Below are 21,360 nucleotides of genomic sequence, written 5' to 3'. Positions count from 1 at the left end.
TCCAGGTAAGTCTGGAAAGGTCCCTTGCCCGAAACCTTTGTGAGATGATGTCAGCCAAGGTATAGACAATTTTGAGCTAGCTAGACAGACTAGGATAAGGCAGATTTCTATGTTCCTAAAGACAGCTCCAGAGAAATTCCTTTTCTTGCTTCCCTTGTGCAACTCATCTTTCAAGGTCTTTTAAACTTTAACATATGGCTTTGAAAGGGGTGTGGAGTGGGTGGGAAGGCTTTCACAAAGCTCGGGGCAATTTTGTCCTGCAAAGCTGTTTGCAGTTCTTGAGAAACCATGTTCAGTCCTGATGACTGGGAAAGTTGGCAGGAGCCTGAAGATGGGAGTGGTGGTAGGGCGTTCCCGGAGGTTGGCCTTTGAGAGGATAGACTAGTAGTGTATGAAAAGGAGGGCCACATGCAGCAGCGGCTGGTGCCCCTTGATTGGGTGGAAAGCAGTGAGGCCAACTAAACTTGGAGCCAGAGCCAATGACAGGGGGAGCCCTCCAATTCTAGATCTGCCCTCATCTCCTGGTGGTTGGTACCCACCGGGACTGGTGGGTGGAAGGCAGGGACAGCAGGGAAAGCTATCGCTCATGGCAGACAGAGTCAACTAATTCTAGTTTTGTCCCCATCTTCCTCTATGTTGTGCAGAGCATGTGTGCTGGTCCCGTGGGTTACCCAAGAGGCGAGGTCCAAGTCCAGTTCGTGGTCAAAGGTGCAACATGAAGGCAGTCCGTAGCAGCTGAAGCTGGGTGCAGGGCAGGGAGTCAGGTGAAGTCAGGAACAGGCTTGCAAGCAGGAAGCCAGGGCAGGTCAGGAGCTCAGGAAGGAACTAGCAACCAGCAATGTTGCTCCCACAACTTGGGACTGGGGCTGACTGGCTTTTATCTGCCCCGAGGCATGGGGCAGCCCCAATCCTCTGGTGACTCGCCTCTCCTGGCCTGGAGGCGAGCACTCCTCCTGCGGGAACTTAGTTCCCTCCACCTCTCTGCCCTGAGCCTCTGCAGCTCAGGAGAGGCTGGAGGGTTACCGGACCCAGAGGCAACCTCAGCTTCCCCTGACGGGGCAGAGAGTGGAGCACTTGCAGGCAATGGGTCCTCCATCACCTCAGGAGCCAGAGCAGACTCAGCTGGTGCCTGCATCTGAGGACACAGCACAGGTGAGGACCCTTTAGGCTCAAGCCCCAGCCCCGGCTCAGCTGGTTCTGGAGGCGGGGAATCCTATGCAGGCTGGGATCCCTCAGGCTCAACATCTGAGTCCGAATCCCAGGCCATCACAGCATGAGACTCTTGATCAGAGGGTCATGGGTTCGAGGCCCAAGTTGGATGACAGATTCCTGAGCTGCAGGGCGTTGGACCCACATGGCCCCTACCAACTCTACGGTTCTGCGAGTTCTGCAAAACCAGCAACAAGACTAAAGAGGAGGGAGTAGTGTCACCACCTGCACTGGTTGTAAGCAAGACGGCAGGCAGGTGGAGCCTGGCTGAGGGAAGTGTGAGGTTGGTGGGGCACTGCCAGCCTCTGCTGTCCCCATCTCCCTTCCTCCAAAGTTTTACAAAGGGCAAAACAGAGACAGAGGAGGAAGAAGCTGACAGCCAGGGGTACCTCCTGGGATGGATGAAAGAAGGGGCTGGCTAAGGGCAGACTGAAGCTGGTGGGGCAGGGCCCCATTCACCCTAATGGACCACCTTCCTCCAGCCACAGGGGTGCGTCAAAGCACTCGGCGTCTGTAAAAAGCAAGCATCAGCAGAGGCAAGCATAGAAGGAAAGGCACTCTGCCAGAAGGACAGAAAGAATGAGTGGCAATTTGATGGACATGGCAGGTCTGCTGAATCCTGCAAGCTTCTGTGCATGTCTGCACGGGGTCCTTTTTGCTCCACAATAAATGTGTGGCCGTGTTACTCAATTGCTGCAGAGGACCCAGACGTCTTTGCTCAAGGGAAATCAAATTTCCCCAGCATTCAAACCGTGGTTGCACAATTGTTATTGACACAGCCAGGATTTGTTCAGTAAATTCACCAAGTATTCTCTTCTCTTCTCTCTCTTCCCACCTGAAAGTAGTTCCTATAAATACTGAGTGAACTGAATATGATTTAAGTTCCTTCTGTAGTGGAATTTTAAATTCAATTCTGTTTTAATTTTAATTCAATGTTTCATCACACTTATATCTTTGTTTGATTGTGGTCACTGCATTTACCATTTTTATCTAACTAAGAAGGGGCCCTATTGTTTAAGCTTTTCCATTGTTACCCCCCCCCGGAAATTATTCACACAATATTCTGTGTGTGTTTCAATGTCTTCTTAAGTATATTTTATACTTCAGCAGAGCAGCTTGTAAAATTCTGAAGACTAAAAAAAAGCTGATGACCACGTGAATGAATTGTGAATTGAACTGGAATGGAGTTAGTTCCCATTTGGAGGGGGCAAACTGGAACTGGAACTAATTCATTTTTGGAGGGAGTAAACTGGAACTAGCTCCTTTTTAAAATGAATTTTCCAAGCACTGTATCTTCAACTTCCAGAAAAGTACTTAAAGAAGCGTATACAACTGACAGATTAATGAATTAATCAATCTATCTATCCAAGTGTTAGCGGGAACACACACACACACTGCTGAACTACTTGGAACACAAATGAAACTGAACATCAGGTCCATAATCCATTTTTTAACAACTCTGTCATATTATCTAGTCGTATTATCTATTTCAGCTGCATCCTGACCAATTCCTTTCTATGTGTCTTCTCTGCAATTCAGTTTGCAGCTGAATGCTTTTAAACAACCCACTTCTGGGCATAGTTAACTGGCAGCAATTGCAAAAACAAACAGTGGGATGGAAAATTGATTTTCTTTTTCTCCATAGAGCTGCAAGGCTCAATATAGGACAGAGCTTCTGGGGTCTGTCTTGTATTTGCACAGAATGAATAAGTGCCATGACTTCCTGCCTAGACTAGCAGGTAGGAATTCCTCATGCAAACATCTTCAAGGCTGGTAATTGCTTGGATCAGTGATGAATGCAGCCTGCTCTGTTGGGGTGGCAAAGGGATCAGGACCAGAGGAGGCAGCGTTTCTGGACAGAAACAATGATGGACAGAGCCAGCCTAAGGCATTTTGCTTCCAGAGGAAAAGGACAAGGTCTCTCTCACAGTCTATGTACCAAAGCAGAGTGGGCTGGCAGTCAAATTTTACTTCCACACTAGCATAGGTGCCAACTCCCTGGGCCTCCCCATGAAGGCGTCAGGCACCCACAAATTTTGGCGCCAGGGCCATGCACGCTGCATGGCACCCACGGCTCTGGGCACCCACAGTCACGGGGCCAAGCTGCTCTGCTCAAGTATAAAATATACTTAAGAAAACATTGAAACACACATATCGTGTGAATAATTTGCGGCAGGGGGCCGTGTAGCAATAGAAAAGCTTAAACAGTAGGGTCACTTCTTAGATAGGTAAAAATGGTAAATGCGATGACTACAATCAAACAGAGATTTAAGCGTGATGAAACATTGAATTTAAATTAAAATAGAATTGAATTTAAAATGACCTAAAATTCCAATGCAGAAGGATCAGTTCACTCTGTATTTATAGGAACTACTTTCAGGTGGGAAGAGAGAGAAAAGAAGAGAATGCTTGGTGAATTTACTGAACAAATCCAGGCAGTGTCAGTAACAATTGTGCTAAGCATCCTAACAAATGCACCCGAGAGCTGCATATTAGTTCAGGGCGTGAATGACAAGGCTGTGCAACGCTCTTAGATTTCCTACAGGAGCTCAGCAGAAGCAGCGCTAAGCATCTTCCGCCTGAGGCAAGCGCCTCACTCTGCCTAACGGTACAGTGGAGGCCAGTCAATTGCGTGGAGAAACGTAGTGGAGTTTCCTTTCTGACTCACCCCCAGCAAACACACATTCATGATTGGAGAGATGTAGGAAAACGGCTGCAAGCCAGCAATTCCTCCTCCTTCTGTTGTTGCACTAGGCATAAAACCTGGGAAAAGGGAGAGATGCTACACATACGTGTTTGGTGGGGTTGTGAGGAAGCGCATGTTGGGGAGGGGAAGAAGATGCTGAATACATGTGAGGAATGGCAAGGCTTGAGGGGTAACGACACACTTATTTGAGAGGTTGCAAGGAAGGGCAAGCATTGATGCCAAAACGCATGTTTGGTGGGTCGTGTGTAAGGGCAAACATCAAGGGGGACAGTCTTGGTAGTAATAAGGGTTGAAGAGTGATGCATATTTGGTGGCTCGTGAGGAAAGACAGGCATTGACGGCTGTGTGTGTGAACAGTCACCAAACATGCGTGTTGTGAGGGTCGTAAGGAAGGGAAGCAGGAGAGACGCTGAACCCGCGCGCATGGCAGATTATGAGGAAGGGCGGGCGTTGAGGGCTGTGTGTGAAGAGACGCCAAACACACGTGTTGTGAGGGTCCTAAGGAAGGGTAAGCAGGAGAGACGCTGAACACACGGGTCGTGAGGAAGGGTGGGCGTTGAGGCGTTTGTGTGTCTGTGCGAAGAGACGCCAGCCACACACGACCTGAGGGCTGTGTGAGGAAGGGCCAGCCCTGAGGCGTCGGAACGCGTGAGGAAGGCCAAAACAACCCGCGTGTCGCGGAGAGCCGAGGACCCGCACCGCGCTGAGGGAGGCGTGAAGTGGCGGCGGCGGCGGCCATTAAGGGAAGCGGGAGGGAGGGGGGCGTTCAACACGCGCGCGCTCGTGTGAACGGGGGTCTGAGGCTGGCGGCGAGAGCCTCGCGCGGCCGCTCCGCCCACCCTCAGGCCTTTTCATCCCCGCCGCCATTTTGCAGCTGGACGGAGTTGGCCGTGTGGTGCGCCGCGGCGGGAGCAGGAGAGCCTCCGACAGGGACGGGCCTGCTCGAGTGAAGACCCCGCGGTCTCAGTCTGCCCTGAGTCCAGGAGGCAGGTAGGCAGGCGGGCTGGCGAGGGAGGGAGGCAGCGGCGGGGTCCGCGGAGGTGGCTGCGCCGGCCAGGTCCTCCTCCATCCATCCATCCTCCTCCCCGCGTGGCTCCTCCTTCGCCTTCTCCCGAAATTCACGGGGGGTCGCGGGTGGGTGGGGAGCGCCTTTGTGTGGGCGGGGTGGTGGGTGCTCTCCATCTTTTAGGGTGCGGGTGAGGGGAGGAGGAGTCCTCGCGTGCCACGTTGTGCTGGGATTTTTATAGATCTATCTATCATCTATCTATCATAATATATTTATCTATAATAATATATAATATAAAGATATATACAGCTTTGCTGTGTCTAACCAGGTGGCAGCAAAAAAACCAACTACTGCAATTATTATTATTTTTAATAGCAGGGGCAATTAGAATTAAGATCTATTACTTTGATTGTTGATGGGACCCTCCAGAATGTATTTTTTTGCCTAGGTAAGTTTTTACCTCTTGTCTTCAGTGCGTTGGTGTTTTTTACTTTATTGCTACGGCTAGTGGCTGATGTCGATCAAGGTTCTTTTGATCCTGCGTGCGATGTGCGCGCAATATAATGTGTGTATATACGCACACGCACGCACGTGTCTGGGGCGGGAAGAGCGCGAACACATTTATATCGGTACCTCGGTGCTCTGTATTTTTAAGCACTCTCCATTAGCGCTGCTTCCGGGGCGTTTATTATTTGGCAGGAGTTTGTATTCGCTGCCGGTTTGTGGTCGGAGATGCTCGGGCTGCTCCTTCTGTTTTGCGATGGCCATTAGAGCCGCGGACAAATGAAATCGGGTCGCCATCGCCTGTAGGTTTGTATACATATGCACACTTTTATAGAGATAGCGATATATGTGTGCGAGAGTACACGCTCAGATTTGTGCGTGTGTATCTGCGTGGATAATAGCTTGCATGTATACACTCGTATATGTTATGCTCCGTGTGTGTCTATATAATAATGATAATAATTTTTATTATTTGTTTCCTGCCCATCCGACCGGGTTGCGCTGTGTATCTTCGTGTGTTTAAACATATTTAAGCTATCAGCCATTCAGATCCATCACCAGAAACTTAACTTGAGCTTTGCATCAAACCTAACAGGTCCTCCTCAGTCTAAAGCAGCAATATTTAGATATTTAATTGCAGTCGCTCTCTTTTTGGAAGGGTGGGGTGACTGAATATTATAAACTGCCCTTGAAGCATTGCATTTGAAGGCTGGGTTAAAAATAGATTTAGTGCAATGGAAGCGTGTATGTGGGGGTGTCAATGTAGAGGGAGTGGTTTTGTGCCTCTCCATCACACCAGGTGTTTTTATATGTGTGTGAAGAATGACATTTCCCTGCTTCTAAGGCAACCACCCTCTTTTTGATTATTTATGTGATTATTTAATTTCAATACCACTTAGTATATTAAATATATATCTAAGCAGTGTACAGAACACTGAAGCAACAACAACTTAAACAAAATATTACAAAAATGCAGAGTTACATATAAAAACGTTACATTAATACAAAGTTACTAATATATACAAGTCAATCACTTTCCACCTGATGGAGGTTGTTGTTAAATAAATACCTGTTATTTTGCAATTTGCGTTGGGATGCTTGCATGCTCACAGACCCTAAATCTTTATCTGTTTAAAGCAACACTTAATAAGGAAAAAACAAACCTTGACATGAGGAAGGGCAAAGTTTCGTTAGAGGGGAGCAGAAAAAGGGGAGTGGGTTGTTTGTCTCCAATCTTCACATCATGCGTTGGTGTGGAGGGGGGAATAAGAGTTTTCCATATGATGAGAGAGACATTGACATATACACATTCAACGTATTTCCCCCAGGGCTGGGTATAAGGCCTCCCTAACTCCTCTGTTGTTGTTGTTGTTGTTGTTGTTGTTGTTGTTGTTGTTGTTGTTGTTTTTATAAAAAATAAATGATGATTTGGGATGGGGGGGGCAATCTCCCCACCATCATAAGGCAAAAATGTGATGCTGTCAGTTTCTCCACCCCTCCCTCTTTCCATGCTGAAAAACTCCCCAGCTCTGTCGCAAAGGCAAATACAATTACTCTTCGTGTTTTCTTATATATGATATATATATATACGCAAGTGTGTGACCTTACTGGATTTTAACGCACATACACAAACTCATGGAAGGTAAGCTTTGGAGGGGTGTGGCGAGAAACAATTTAAACTGATGTTCCCTGAGTTTTTTAAAGTACGTAGAGGTTCCCCCAGTTTAGGCCACCGGAGTGAAAAAGGCTTTGCTGATCATCTAGTGGGGTGAGTGTTTCTTAAGCACACACTCTTCTCATCCTCCATCTATAAGAGAGACCTAGGGGTGTGTGTCTTTTCCTCCGTATTCGCTAACCTCCATGCGTCTCCTTTCCTCCCCAACCTGCAACTAATTGGGTAGATCTTTATTCAGTATTCACCTCTGTCCTTTAGCAAGGCTACAGAAAGCAGGAGTGAACTTCTTGTTGCTCATTTTGAGTGGTGCTGGAATGAATGCACGATGTTGATCCCCTGGGCTGATGTGTTTGGTTCATCTCCATTATACTCATCCTTTCAGCCGCACGGTAACAATGGCGGAGGCCCTAATGCGCAGAAGCTCTAACTGGGAAGCTTTATCCTTTGGGAATTGTGGTGTGTGTGTGTGTGTGTGTGTGTGTGTGTCTCCACTCTCCCTGCTGCCCATCTCCCTTCAACTGCTGAATGCCTTTGTGGTCCAGAACCTATCAGGACCCCCAAAGCTCTTAATGGATAGGATTTAGTCCAGCAAAGTCGTTTGCTCTGTGCGCTAAGGGTGTGGTATGTAACTGTAGCCAAAGCACCATAACAGTGAGAATTGGCTTTCTATGGTGCTGCTTGCTCTTATGGGCTTGTGAAGCAGAGTGCAAATTATTCCCACTGGTCTAGATTGTGTGCGGTAATTCAGAACCAAATCCCAAGAGAGACACTGTGTAAAATGCACCCCATAGCCTTTCTCTGTTTTCCCTGTTATAGTTGTTGGTAAAGCTGTGTGATGCTTGTTTTGCTTCCCTTAGGTAGAACACAATGGATGCTCTCTGTCTGTTGCTTCTGAACCATAACGTGGTCTTTATTTGTGCTATAAAGAGCTAACGGATATTTACGGAGCATACATGCGCTCTGGTTTTGGTCTAGGTTCAGAAAAAGACCAACGCTTTGCGCAAATTTGTTCATAGAGTACTTGCTGAATTAGGGCTGCATTTCTGTGTCTTCGTTTCGGACAGTGTTCGAAACTCCCATTCTAGGCACATTTTGCGACAGGGAATTTCATTAGCACAAGCAGTCTCTGAGCTCTGGGCACAGTACTGCGCTTATGATTTCAGATTAAAACTGCAGAGTGGAAGGAAAGGAGAACCTTTTTCTGCCTCTCCACTTCCAGTTACTCTCTGAAGACTGGAGAAGAGACCCTCTTAAGAATATTAGGAGGGTGGGCAGGAGAAGGACTAGACCTTGTGAAAAGTGAACATAAATGTTTTAGCTGCGGTTCATTCATTTTCAGCTTTGTATTCTTGTTTTTTAAAAAATCGCACCTAGACATTCCGCTGTTGCGCCCACAGCCTAGGTTTAATGTGCCGTTTAGCTCCTAGCTTTCGTATCTCAAGTTTCTAAAACTAGTTTTGGAATTTTCTCATTCTGAGCAGGCAAAGTTCCATGCCTGGCATCAGTAAAAGTTCCCCACATGTGCTTTAGAATGTTAATGCCTATAATTCGATCCTTACAATGGATAAGAGTTCCTTGGGCGTGTCATTGGTTTGTAGTGAATGAGGTTGTTTGAAGTCCTTCTGCTGTACACTGGGTTTGAGCCCCAACCCACAGGTCACCAAGCATGTTAGGCCTGTGGGCACATTTGGATCTTTTAGTTAGTATGGCCTCTCTGCCCCCTGGATCAGTGCTTCCCACTGCCCCATGCACACACACACACACACACACACACAGCGCCAAGACCTCACTTTTCCAAGGTATCTGGAAAAAGATGGCAATGCTAGCTGGGGCTGATGGCAGTTGTAGGCTAATAGATCTGGGGTGCACCAGGTTGGTGGATGCTGCGTTAGTGAATGATCACAAGAGAAAACTTTTGCTTGTTTGGATTGTGGTTTTCCTGTCTTCGCTGTGCTGAATTTTCTGCCCGCCTTCTGTTTTGAAAAGGCAGCCTCTGCTTTTGACGGTGCGTGCTTGATCGTGTTGTTAGTTAATTCAATGTCTTTTAAACAATAATTTGTAACATTTCTTCCTTCAAAAAGAGCTTCTCTGAAATGGGCATGGTTTATATTAATGAGAATGTGGTGTGATGGTAGAGGCTCTGCTACAAGTGAGATTTGCCCACCCTCCTTTCGGCTGTGAAATTCCACTATGTCTGGACGAATAGAATGTGGTCTGTTTGCAGAGGCTGGGAGAAGATTTTTTAATAACGGTGTTGCCCAGTATTAGTCACAACTATGACTAACAGTATTTTTATAGATGCCACCCTCCAAAAACAGGAGAAAGCACCATTCTTGACTGTAGTCTATGTGTACCACGTTGCTCTTTCTCTTTGATTGTGTGACACATTTTTGAAAGATAGCTGATAGTAGATAGAAAGAAACTTTTCTTTTTCTTAGCTATATATCTGCATTGGAGCTTGGATGAAGGGACAGGTGTTTATTTTTTAATAGGCAAATGGCAATGATTTGGCACTTTTTCTGGTTAATAATCAAATCATTGCATATTGTTTAATACCGATGAGTGAAGTCCTATTTCTCGGTTTCATTAGAGTCCCAAACGTATAGTTTTCAAAAGGTGCAGCAAAGGGTGTTTGTTCTTATTTTTGCAAAATAAAGACCACTGGGATAATCTTTACCATCTGCTCTTACTTCCCGTATCTCTTATTCTCTCCTCTGTTTCCACAGGTAAATTTTTTGAAAGGATGCTAGTGGCATTGTCCTCAGGAGGAGAGTAAAGTGCAAGAGAGCTTCAGCTCTGTGTGCCAACTTCGCACAGCTCTTTTCTCAGCCGCAATCTTTATTTGTAAGTGCTTTCTCTAAGAACATTAATCAGACCTGGGTGCTGGCTTATATTAGCAAAACTGTCAGAGGTGGTTGGTATCAAGAGTTACCCTAAACCAACAGGCTTTTGTTTAAGATGGATAAGGCATCAGGGCTGGAACTGGGAGCAAGCTCTGTTTTTTTTGTTTAAGGCAGGGGTGAGGTAATCCTTCTTTGCTAAAGGGCCATACTTATTTGTGGGGGGGGGGGACCTTCTGGGAGCCACCTGGGCAGGGCCGGAAGCAAAAGTGATCTGAGCCATGGATGCAACTCTTACCTTTATAGGGTAGGCGGTGATCTAAACCACTGAGCCTCTTGGGCTTGCCAATCTGAAGGTTGGCAGTTCGAATCCCTGCTACAGAGTGAGCTCCCGCTGCTCTGTCCCAGCTCCTGCCAACCTAGCAGTTTGAAAGCACACCAGTGCAAGTAGATAAATAGGTACCACTGCGGCAGTAAGGTAAACAGTGTTTCTGTGCGCTCTGGCTTCTGTCACGGTGTTCCATTGTGCCACAAGCAGTTTAGTCATGCTGGCCACATGACCAGGAAAGCTGTCTGTGGACAAACACCGGCTCCTTCGGCCTGAAAAGCTAGATGAGTGCCACAACCCCATAGTCGCCTTTGACTGGACTTAACTGTCCAGGGGTCATTTACTTTTTTTAAAAAAAACTTTATTCCAGTTATGCAATAATTGGAACATTCTATACACACCATCATTCATCCAGGTATGAAAGAGGCAATATTCAATACTCAGTGTTCAAGGGCACATTCCAACCAGGCAAAAAAATGAGGGCCGAGAGCAAAGCTAGGGAGGGGTGTGGTTTGGGAAAGGCGATTTATTTTATTTTATTTTATTTTATTTTATTTTATTTTATTTTATTTTATTTTATTTTATTTTATTTTATTTTTTTATTTTTTATTTTTTATTTTTTTATTTTTTTATTTTTTTATTTTATTTATTTTATTTTATTTTTTTATTTTTAAATTTTTAAATTTAATTTAATTTAATTTAATTTAATTTAATTTAATTTAATTTATACCCTGCCCATCTGGCCGGGTTTCCCCAGCCACTCTGGGCATCTTACAACTTATATAAAACATAGTAAAATATCAAACATTAAAAACTTCCCAATACAGGTCTGCCTTCAGATGTCTTCTAAATGAAGAAACCTGGAGAGTCACATTTGCCTCCCCATGGACCTGAGGTTCTCCTTCCACCCCCGACCAAGGCATCTCAGTCACACATAACTGTCTTCACTACTATAGGTCCCTGTGTTCTCGCGTGAAATTGAATTCTCACTTCTGCACACCGTTTTTATTGTACGTTCATAAATCGCCATGAGATAAATGTGAAAGTTGATTCATAAATAATATATAATAGTTGCAAATAAATCAGGAAGAAAAGTCCAGCCTGCTATTTTACCTTTAACAGCATCTTGATGTCCAGAAACCAGCAGACAAAACTTTTGTCACAGTGTGGATGTGGGTGTTACCACCTATTCACGCCAAGTTGCAGTTGTAAGTACAGCTGCAGTTTCGGGTTGATAAGCTGGCAACCCTAGTGGTAGTCTGATCATTGCTGAATGGGGCGAGATGTCTTAAGTTCCTTCAGATTGGTACTTGAAGGGTTACACAGCATGGGCAGAGCATACAAGGGTGGGAGAAAATATTGAAAATTGGGTCTTCATGCTCCACGTTGCTTATTTAGAGCTAATGTGCTTTTGATCTTCTTGCAGTATTTTAAAAGTGGGAAGACAAAGGAGGATTTGATGTTTTGTGTGGCACCCAATGGTACAGGATCCATCATGAATATAACGAAGGGTGGGCTGGTGCTATTTTCAGCCAATTCCAACCCATCGTGCATGGAACTATCAAAGAAAATTGCCGAGTAAGTAACAGCCGCTGTATATTTCTTCCTAAGCACTCTGTGCTGCTTCTGTTTCAATGTGGGGTGTTGGGTCTGGCTGGTATGAGCGTAATGTACGACTCTCAGCAAGATTATATTGTCAAGTTACTTAGTAATGTCTCACTGCTGTTTTTGCCAAGAGAAAGTTACATTTAAAGGTGCAGGGTCAGTATAATGCAGGCTTTGTTCTAACATGATAAACCCACATATGATAAACCCACGTATTAAAGTCTGCTGGTCTTAAAGCATTACCTAATATATATATCTGGCTTTCCTAGCCGGAAAGTTTAAGATAAAGGTGGTCTGAGGATTATCACTGGGTCCTGGTGCACCTCTTAGGTAGCCCCTGCAATCCCTCACACCAAAAGCAAGTTCGAGGTTTATGATGCTTCTGTTATGTGCTGAAGAGGCCAACCATTTTTTGGTGTAGATTTCAAAGTTTGAACTGAAGATTAGCTTGCCTCTTCAGCAGTAGTTCAGTGGAAACTCAGAATAATGGAACCAAGTGAGTGGATTCAAGTTCAAGAATTGAAGCAGCCGAACAAGACCTTTCTTAATAGTTGTACCACATTCCTGATTCCAGGAATGACAACATGGTGGCCCATGAAGAGCAGGCAAATTTTAAGAGTGAATGCTATGAGAGCAGTTTTATAAGGCTTGGAGACTAAGGATACATTGCTCCTTCTCCCCTTCCCCTTCCCCCACCCCCAGTTCTTGCCCATCCTGTTATTTAAGCTTGTGTTCTCTCAAGAGAGCCACTCATCTTAGCGTTTTTTACAGCCAGAAGGTCTCTTGACAGTTAGGTCATGCTGTGCGCACTGGCTGTTTTTCAGATTCATTTTGCAGAATGATCCTTTGAGAACACTTATTTCGGTCCAAGCCTGTTCAGCCAATGCTTAGCCTCCCAAACACCTAATGTACATGGAGCTGAGCCAATGATAGTCAGAGCGTGACTTGTGTGATTTTGTTTTCTGCTGCCCTTGACAGTTGCTTGCCCAGATCAGAAAGGGAGCCAGTTACTGAGTAATGTGGATGCTTAGAAACAGAGATGGTCTGTTGATGGCTAGAAGAAACCCATCAGGTTATCTTGCAGACAAGGTTCTAGTTTTGGTTTGGCACTGAATGAGAGAAGTAGCAGAAGAAGTTTATGGGGGAAATTTGCCCAGGAAGGAGTAATGGCAAAGTGAGCTGTGTGCTATTTTCCTCAGTGACAATACATAAGATTAATAGCAAGTTGGGATTCTATTACTGCTTCTTAAATTGTTGCAAAAAGACCCACAGGTATGGCACCTGTGGTCTACAAACCTGAGCAGCAGCTCATTCCTATAAAGCGTGACATCTGTATGGCAATTGTTCCTGCAGTTGGAGAAATGGCAATTGTTTCTCAAAAGTGCATTTGTAGGCAGATCCTTCTGGATGTAACAAGTGAGCAGAATCTGTGCTGTGGCAGGAGTTGGCAGAAGCTGCCTTTTGGCGTTGGGGACATTGAGTCAAGTCTTAGCAATAACCTGCTTAGAGAGTTCAGTGATCCAGGGTTTGTGCTGCAGGCAGGCTGCTGTTAGGACTATAAGCATTTAGGGAAAGAGGGCTTCCTAAACTCTCCCTCCCACCATGAACCACTTTAAAAATGGCAAAGGGTCTTGGCAGACACTTAATGATTATTAATTTTTTGCCTGTTGTAGCAATTGTAATGTTCTGTGTTAGAGATGCTGTATGACTTTTAATTCTTTTTGTTGCTTCTTTTACCTCCTATATTTATTGTATTGCAGTTTGCATTCCTTAGAATTCAAGTTGAAATACAACATAAGAAATAGAAGCAGTACATATACAGTTATAAATTGGTGTGGGTATTTAATGCAGAGCCACCACAGACCATTTGAATGAAGCTTTTGGACCACTGGTGTTCTGCAGACCATTGTTTGGGACTAGAGTACAAAAAACTGTTAAGTGATTTCAGCCTTCACCTATTTGGTGCTCTCCATATGCAACTTCCATCATCCACACTGGCTGGAACTGATGGGAGTTGTAGTCAAAAACCTCTGGAGGGCGCAAGAAGAAGAAAGGCTGCCCTCCCTGTTGAAAATGTTGTTTTCAATCCCAATTCTAATTCACCCTTGCTTCAGTGAGCTTTGTCTTGTCTACCTTTGCAGGCGCCTGGGGGTGGAGATGGGCAAAGTCCAGGTTTACCAGGAGCCGAACAGAGGTGAGCATCTTCCACCCAAAACCCTTACTTAAAGCATTCATTGCTAGGAGCTAAAGGAAAAGGATCTAGTTTATTAAGCACCTCCCATAACAACCTCTTTCCTCTCCCTTCCCCCTGCCTCTTTTTCCCTGGAGAGTTTGTCCCTTTAGGTGATCCATGCGTCAGCTCTTGCCATTTCCTTAACTAAACAAGTGTAAGGGGCCACTTCCTGGTTTTCCTTCCGCAGCATCTTCCTGTTGTCAGCCTGTCCTTGCAGTTCTGTGACAGGCATGCAGTGTTGAGCTTTCCTGTCACTTGCCTGCATTGCACAACATGGTAAGGAAGAAGAGAAGCTGCATTTAGCACAGCCCAGCCTGTACATTATACACCAAAGAAAATCCCCTGTGTTGCAAAACTGAACACTCTGAACAACAGCAAGCAACACGCCGGCTAATAATATACTGACAATATTTTTATAACACTATACTGTTTCAAAATTCATAAACAGAAGACATACAATATGTGCATGGAGTCACAAACTAATAGGAATCAAGTAAATGTTCCATGAACAGGAATGGTAGAGGAGTGGTAAGTCACTGTCAGAGATCTCTGAAATGGAGGCAGAATGCCTTTCCACAGTCAATATCCTACAAACGTGTGCTCTGAACGTTGCAGTAGGCTTACTACACTTTTTAGTGATAGCTGATCCATGGCCATTTGATGTACCCTTGGGGACTATTTGCTGATGAAGAACTGTACTGTCTGCTGCTGTGCTTGCAGCACCATGTTGCGACGTTTGGAGCACCCATCATCTCACGTTTGTAGGATATTGACTTGTTGTTCAGCCTGTACATTAAACAGACAAGAACCTGGATGGACCCATGTTGTTCAGCATTCTGTTTCCAACAGTGGCCAATCAGACGCCTCCAGGAAAGTCTCAAGCAAGGCATCATTCTCAGTGGCCCTTCTCTGTTTGTCCTTCTCTGATGAGACTGCCTGAGCACTTCAAGGTTCCAGCCTTCTTTGGATTTGGCTTCCACGCTAGTGCAGAGGCTGGGGGCTGGGGGATGCCAGATCATCCATGTGGGATGCTTGTTGGTCAGTATCTGAGTGTGCATCGTGTGAGTGTAGCAGTGACCTGGAAGATCTTTGCTGAAGAGTAGATGTCAGGAGTACGTGCAGGAGCCAGGCCCTGTGACCAGTAGGACTTTGCAGGACTGGGGCCTTCCTAAGTTTGTTCTGAAGAGGCAAGGCGCGGCCGCACAGGTGAGGCCAATTGGTAACTCACAGAACCTGGTGGCAAGAGCTGGGAAGGGATATAAGGTCAGCATTTCCCTTCGGCTCTTTGCCACAGCAACACATTCCCTGCCTTGCTGCGTTTGGCTCCTTGACTCCTTGCTTCTTGATCCTTGGACCCCTGACTTCGTGACTCCTTGCTTCCTGACCCTCGGGCCCTTGGCTTCTTGATTCCTGGCTCTCTGACCCTCGGACTCTTGGCTTCCCGACTCCTGGCTTCTGGACTCCCGTTCTTGCTCCCACCCCGCCATCTTGCCTCCGGTCCCGACGTCCCCAGCCGGGACTTTGATTGCCCGTGAACTGGACTGTGACAGTAGAGGCCTTAACCTGTGACCATACAGGTGTTGGCCTCTGTTATGGGCCTTCAGAGGTTCTCTAGGATCCTACATCATCATCATCAATTATTATTATTATTATTATTGTTCGTCACGTTTTCCACCAAGGTAGCTAAAGGCAACTTATAATATATAAACAAGCATGTACATTGAAACTAGCATAGCAGAAAAATAAAAACCTAAAAGAGAATCATGTTTCTGTAAGACAGGATTAAAATGTCACACCCACTGAAGGAGTTCGCAGATAATAAAAGAGCCCAAAGGCCTGGTGGAAAAGAAATGTTTTTGCCTGGCATCTATGTAATGATGGTGTCAGGCAAGTCTCCCCAGGAATAGCATTCCACAAGTGGGGGAACCACTACTAGAGAGGTTTGTTCTTGTGTCACTGCCCTCTGGACCTCCCGAGGAAGGGGCATACAAAGAAGGACTTCAGATGGTGATGAGGGTCGGGGAGTGGCAGACCTTATTTGCCCTTTGAATGTTTCTCATGGCACTGTGACCAAATAATGTTGGCCTCTGGTGGTTTGCTACTTGGACAACCACCTTTAGACCTAAAAAAAGAGCAACTTGTTATACAGCTTTCTTGAAGAGCTGACAAGCGCACCCTAGAAAATTTAATGGAGGATGGGGCTATTTATTTACTTCCAGCAGGGCTCTTCTATGACCACTGGGAGGGGTGTTGCCATAAATCTTTCTCATCCCAGCTGTAATGTTTCTGAGTATTTGTTATGTGGATTGAAACTGTCTCCACGTTCCTTTCCCCCAGTGATTGTGGGAACTTTTAAGGCACCGGTTTACATGGCCAGGAGACCTGCAGCATTCCTTACTAGCCCTAGGAAGCTGCATTGCACCAGGTCACACTGTTTGCCCAGTATTGCTTTGCTCTGATCGGCAGCACCTCTCCAAGGTCTCTGGCAGAGCCCTTTCACATCACTTGCTGCCTGATCCATTTAACTGGAGAGGCCAGTAACTTTAAATGGGACCTTTGCATGTGGAGCATGTGCTCTGCTACAGTCCTGCTCCTGCTGCAAGTGAAGGGGAAACAGCAATGTTAATATTTTCCTTTGAGATGGATTTTCAATATGGTCTCACCTGATGATTGGAGATTGGATGATTGGAGCTTAACGCTGATGTGCTTTGCAAGCATGTGTCGACACCCAGTGCATGTTTTCTTTTGGCAGAAACGCGGGTACAGATTCAGGAGTCTGTGAGAGGAAAAGATGTATTCATCATCCAGACTGTCTCAAAGTGAGTACAAATGTCTGCTCAGAATTAAACCCCAGACATTTCCAAATTTGGTTCTGATTGAACTGTATCTATGTAATGCTTGTGGTGGCGGGTAGAGCTTATTAACTTTGTCTCTGTTCCTTTTAAACCCCTCTTGTTAGATGTCTGTGGTCTACTGCCATTCGCTGTCCATTATGTTCCCTTTAAGAATTGTTCAGCCAGCATCAATTTTAAAGCAAATGTCTCTAATCCCCTAAATGATTTGGCAGAGTTTCCCTGAAAAGTCTGGCCTATATGCTTCCCTCTGCTTTTTTCTTTTTAACCATGGTATTTAAAAAAGGGATGCTCTAAATCTATTCTCTTAAAACCCCACTTTCCATCTTGCATAAGTTGATACAGGCAAAACATGCAGGTATCCAAAGCTCATTGAAGAAGCTCTGATCAAGGGTAGCTGTACCAGAGTTAGACAAGGACGGGAACTATTTTAAGCACCTGTAACTAGGTTATGGAGGAGTTGTTGTTCCTGCACTCTAATTTTATCTTGCTTTCTTATGCTGTTACTAACTGGTACTCCTTGCTGCAACCTCTTTGATATTCCCCAGCTCATCTCTGCTTTTGGGGGAGAGGGAAGGAGCATGCTGTTTGCAGGTCACTATGTTGCCTTCCTGTAATTGGTGTTTGCCCCACTGCAAAGACGGCTGGGTGGCAATGCTAGCCCACCTCTGGTCCAAAGGAAGCATAGTGGGGAGGGAACAAAGCCATTTATTGACATTTACTGTATTGGAAAACCTTTTTTCAGCTGAGGGCCATATTGCCTCCTTCTGGTCTGCCTTCAGGGGGCCACATTCCAATGGTGAGTGGGCTCAGAGGCAAAAGTCAACAGAACCTTGAATCTGAATCTTACCTTTATACAGCAGGCACAATCTCATGCTCCTCTCGAATATCATCCATATGGCAAGGCAAGCAAGAGTCGCCATCATAGTTCCAGCCAGATAAAAATGCTTGAGAGAAACCAGTGAGAGGTGTGGCCTACAGAAAGTGCCAAGGTCCAGATAGAGAGACTTGGAGAGCCCCTCCCAGAAGGGAGGTTTCTACCCCTGCCCTCTAACCATGGCCTTTCTTTCCTCCCCAGAAAAAGGGCTCAGGGATGTGGAGCCTCTACTGTTCCTCTCTCTTTTTTTGGGTAACGAATGCTGCACACGCAGTTGAAATCCATGGAAGCAGAGGCCCACAAATCTTAGCTGGCCTTACCCCAGAAAATTTGGTCTTTCCAGAGGGAGGGGGGCAGAGTCTTTCTGAGCGTAGGACCCAGTACAGCTGGGGTATGTCTTTCAGTGATCCCGTACTTCTCCACAGCTGGGGTGGCAAATGAGAGCCTCCCCCAGATGCTAAGCCTCAGGGAGCGGCGTTCATGAAGGAGGTTCATGAAGGAGCCTTAGGGAGAGGCCTGACCAGTAGCGAGTTGGCAAACACAATAGCTCAGCTGGTAACCTCAGGGTCCTGGGTTTGAGCCTCATCTTGGGCAAAAAGATTCCTGCATTGCAGGGGGTTGGCCTAGATGACACTTGTGGTCCCTTCCAACTCTACCATTCTTTGATTCTGTCTGAAATGCCCTTGCGAACCCATGATGAGAAGGAGGAATAGTTAATCTTCCTGAAAACAGGTGTGGCGGCAATGATTTCAGAGTGTTCATCAAGGTCGACAGCCCTGTGTAATGTCCTGTTGCTCTACCTGCCCTCTCCGGCAGACGAAGGGCTCGATTGCGTCAGAATGCAATATAGGGTTTGTTGTCGAGTGAAGTCCCGATACAGAACCAGCGCCCTTCTCATTGCAGGGATGTGAATACGACCATCATGGAGCTCCTCATCATGGTGTATGCCTGTAAAACGTCCTGTGCCAAAAGCATTATTGGCGTGGTTCCCTACTTCCCATACAGCAAGCAGTGCAAGATGAGGAAAAGGGGCTCCATTGTCTCTAAGCTTCTGGCTTCGATGATGTGCAAGGCGGGTAAGGACAGAGAGCAGCGGGCGAGGCTGTGGTGGGACACGCTCACCCCCACCCTGGCCACTCTAAGTATGTCTTCAGGCACCACTGTAGACTATAGACGTTGGCTCTCCTCTAAAGTTCCTTTCATGAAACAGTGGTCACTCGCAAAGGGAGGCAGCGCCTTGCTGAAGCTCAGTGGTTAGAGCACATCCTTTGCATGCAAATCGTCCCAGGTTTAGGGGTGTATCCATTGCTGGTCCTTGAAGTAGCCCCACAGGAGATGACGCAGCTCAGGCCCATTGGGTCTACTCTGTTTTTTTTTTTTTTAATAAAATTTTTATTGGTTTTTTAACACATAATAAAAGACAATACAAAACAATACAAAAACAAACAAACATATAAACATGTATAATTTCTTCACATTTTTTCTTAAACCTTCTTTCATCGACTTCCTCATACCTCCCCTTTCTGCATCCCTGTTTTAAAGTTTTCCAGCAAGCCCCAATGTCAACCCATTGGGTCTACTCTGAGTCGGATTTTGTTGGAGACAACTCGTAGCACCTGGCATCTCCAGGTGTTCTGAGAAACAGCTCCGTCTGAGATTTGGAGAGCCGCTGCCAGTCTGCGTAGACCAGGGTTTCCCAAACTTGGGTCTCCAACTGGTTTTGGACAACAACTCCCATCACCCCAAGCTAGTAGGACCTGTGGGTCAGGGATGATGGGAAATGTACTGGGGGGGGAGCTGGAGACCCAAGTTTGGGAAACCCTAATGTAGATAATGCTGAGCTAGATTGTCTGACTCTTTTATAAGGCAGCTTCCTTGGTCTGTGGGACAAAATTCTGTACTTGGACTGCTCTCCATGCAGTCCCTTCTATTTCCTAAATTCTCTCCTGTTCACACATGCTGTCTCTTTTCTTGGGTTTTGGGGCAAATAAATCTCTTTTCGTATATTGAGAGACATGCCCAGTTTCATCTGAATCCGCTTAGACTGGCAGTCCTGATTTGACTCTTGGTCAGCAGTGGGTTTTTTGCTGTTAGCTTTTGGTATTAATTTTCCTTGTTAAAACCTTACAGAGTTAGTTGATGTTTCGGTAAGGAAATATTCGTAAAGTCCTAACAATAAAACAACTGCATAGTAACTAACAGGCCAAAATATTAATTCGATGAGAATTGCGTTATATAATCGTCATGCATAATAATTAAGAAATGCATCTATGAACAAAGGAAATATTACGATCTGTGAAACAAAACACACCTTAAATAGCCAGTCTAAAGTATTATTATCATTATTTATTACCCTTCACCCAAAGAGCACAGATCACATTATAAAATTACAAAATACATAATAAGAACAATATCAAAACCAAGCCAATAACCTCCCTCCCATCAAACGCATGTAAACAGACATAGAAAGTTATTATTATTATTATTTATTAAATATGGGGGTGGGGACAGCTAAGGACACAGTTACAAAGGAACAATTGGGAGTTTAAAGTGGGAACTCTCACTGGGATCAGCTGCACCCAGGATCTACCCATTGGGAGCTGCCGTATTGCCACCTAGAGAGGCCTGCTGTAAAATCAGCTGATTGACGCTGTCACCAAGCCCAGCTTTCCTGCCGGGCAGATGCAGTTTGAATCCAAACTACACCTGCCAGTTGGCACTTCTTTCCCTTTGCAGATGTTGCAAGTAACTTAAAGATGCCCTGCTCTGCCCATACTTTGCTGGGCTGGCAGGCGGTGCTGTCGCTGCCATAGCGCAGCGAGGCTTGGCCTGCTTCCTCCTCTGGAGGCTCACTGCCCTTGGAGGGGGTGAGTGGAAAGAATCTGCCCCACCTGTGAAGCTGGCCTCACTATGAAGCGAAACCGCCCTGAGCTGTCGGCATCCAGTGGTTCCATTCCCCCCCCCCTGCTTACTGCTGTGAAGGGCTAGTGGGGGGACATGACTGCTGTGTGTGGGGCCGCAACATCCTGCCAACTGGCCAGGCCCTGTGGATGTAGATCTCCAGTCCCTGCCAAGCCACAAAGCTTAGCCAGGCATGTCCAAAGTCCGTTCCGGGGGTCTAACCTGGCCCACCGGTCGATTTAATCCGTCCCCTGTGGCAGTATATGTCCTGGGGTAAAATCCCCCCAAAAGCTCAAAAGCTGAACAACTTTGGTGTAAATTTAAATCCTAAAAAAAAAGCTCAAGAACTTTGGTGTAAAATTGTCAAAAAAGCTCAAGAACTTCAGTCCTAAAAAAACAACTTTGGTCGGTCCTCACGCATGTTCAGATCATCAAATCTGGCCCTCTTTGAAAAAAGTTTGGGCACCCCTGTTGGGCTAACCTACTGGGCAGGGTGGTTGTTAGAATAAAATTTGGGAGTGACAATCCTTTTGAGGAACGATGGGATATAAGAGCACAGATGAGGCATAATTTTCTTTGGCAGGCATTTTATTGTATTATTATTTATTGAATTTATATCCTGC

At 45.7% G+C, this 21,360-nt stretch overlaps 2 protein-coding genes across 8 annotated transcripts in view; one reads left to right on the top strand and one right to left on the bottom strand.

Annotated features, from left to right (window-relative positions):
- The window catches only part of SHMT1 (serine hydroxymethyltransferase 1), a 329,147-nt gene that overhangs the window by 29,451 nt on the left and 278,336 nt on the right, over positions 1–21,360 (bottom strand). The window lies entirely within an intron of this gene.
- Positions 3,889–21,360, top strand: part of PRPSAP2 (phosphoribosyl pyrophosphate synthetase associated protein 2) — a 30,710-nt gene continuing 13,238 nt past the window's right edge. Inside the window, exons 1-6 of one of the 7 annotated variants that reach the window (XM_083585833.1) lie at positions 3,889–3,910; positions 9,828–9,945; positions 11,696–11,847; positions 14,016–14,068; positions 16,860–16,926; positions 18,740–18,912. In XM_083585833.1, the coding sequence (XP_083441959.1) occupies positions 11,729–11,847; positions 14,016–14,068; positions 16,860–16,926; positions 18,740–18,912 (412 nt within the window). In that variant the 5' untranslated portion in view covers positions 3,889–3,910; positions 9,828–9,945; positions 11,696–11,728. Of the gene's footprint in view, positions 3,911–4,043; positions 4,907–5,376; positions 5,733–8,601; positions 9,107–9,827; positions 9,946–11,101; positions 11,280–11,695; positions 11,848–14,015; positions 14,069–16,859; positions 16,927–18,739; positions 18,913–21,360 lie in introns of those variants that run through there. The other 6 variants (XM_083585835.1, XM_083585834.1, XM_083585832.1 and 3 more) reach the window with 6 other exon arrangements.

The sequence above is a fragment of the Podarcis filfolensis genome, assembly GCF_964270895.1.
Source record: "Podarcis filfolensis genome assembly, chromosome: 14".
Lineage (NCBI taxonomy): Eukaryota > Metazoa > Chordata > Lepidosauria > Squamata > Lacertidae > Podarcis > Podarcis filfolensis.
Note: the sequence above shows the minus strand (reverse complement) of the source record. Positions and strands in the feature narration are given on the sequence as shown.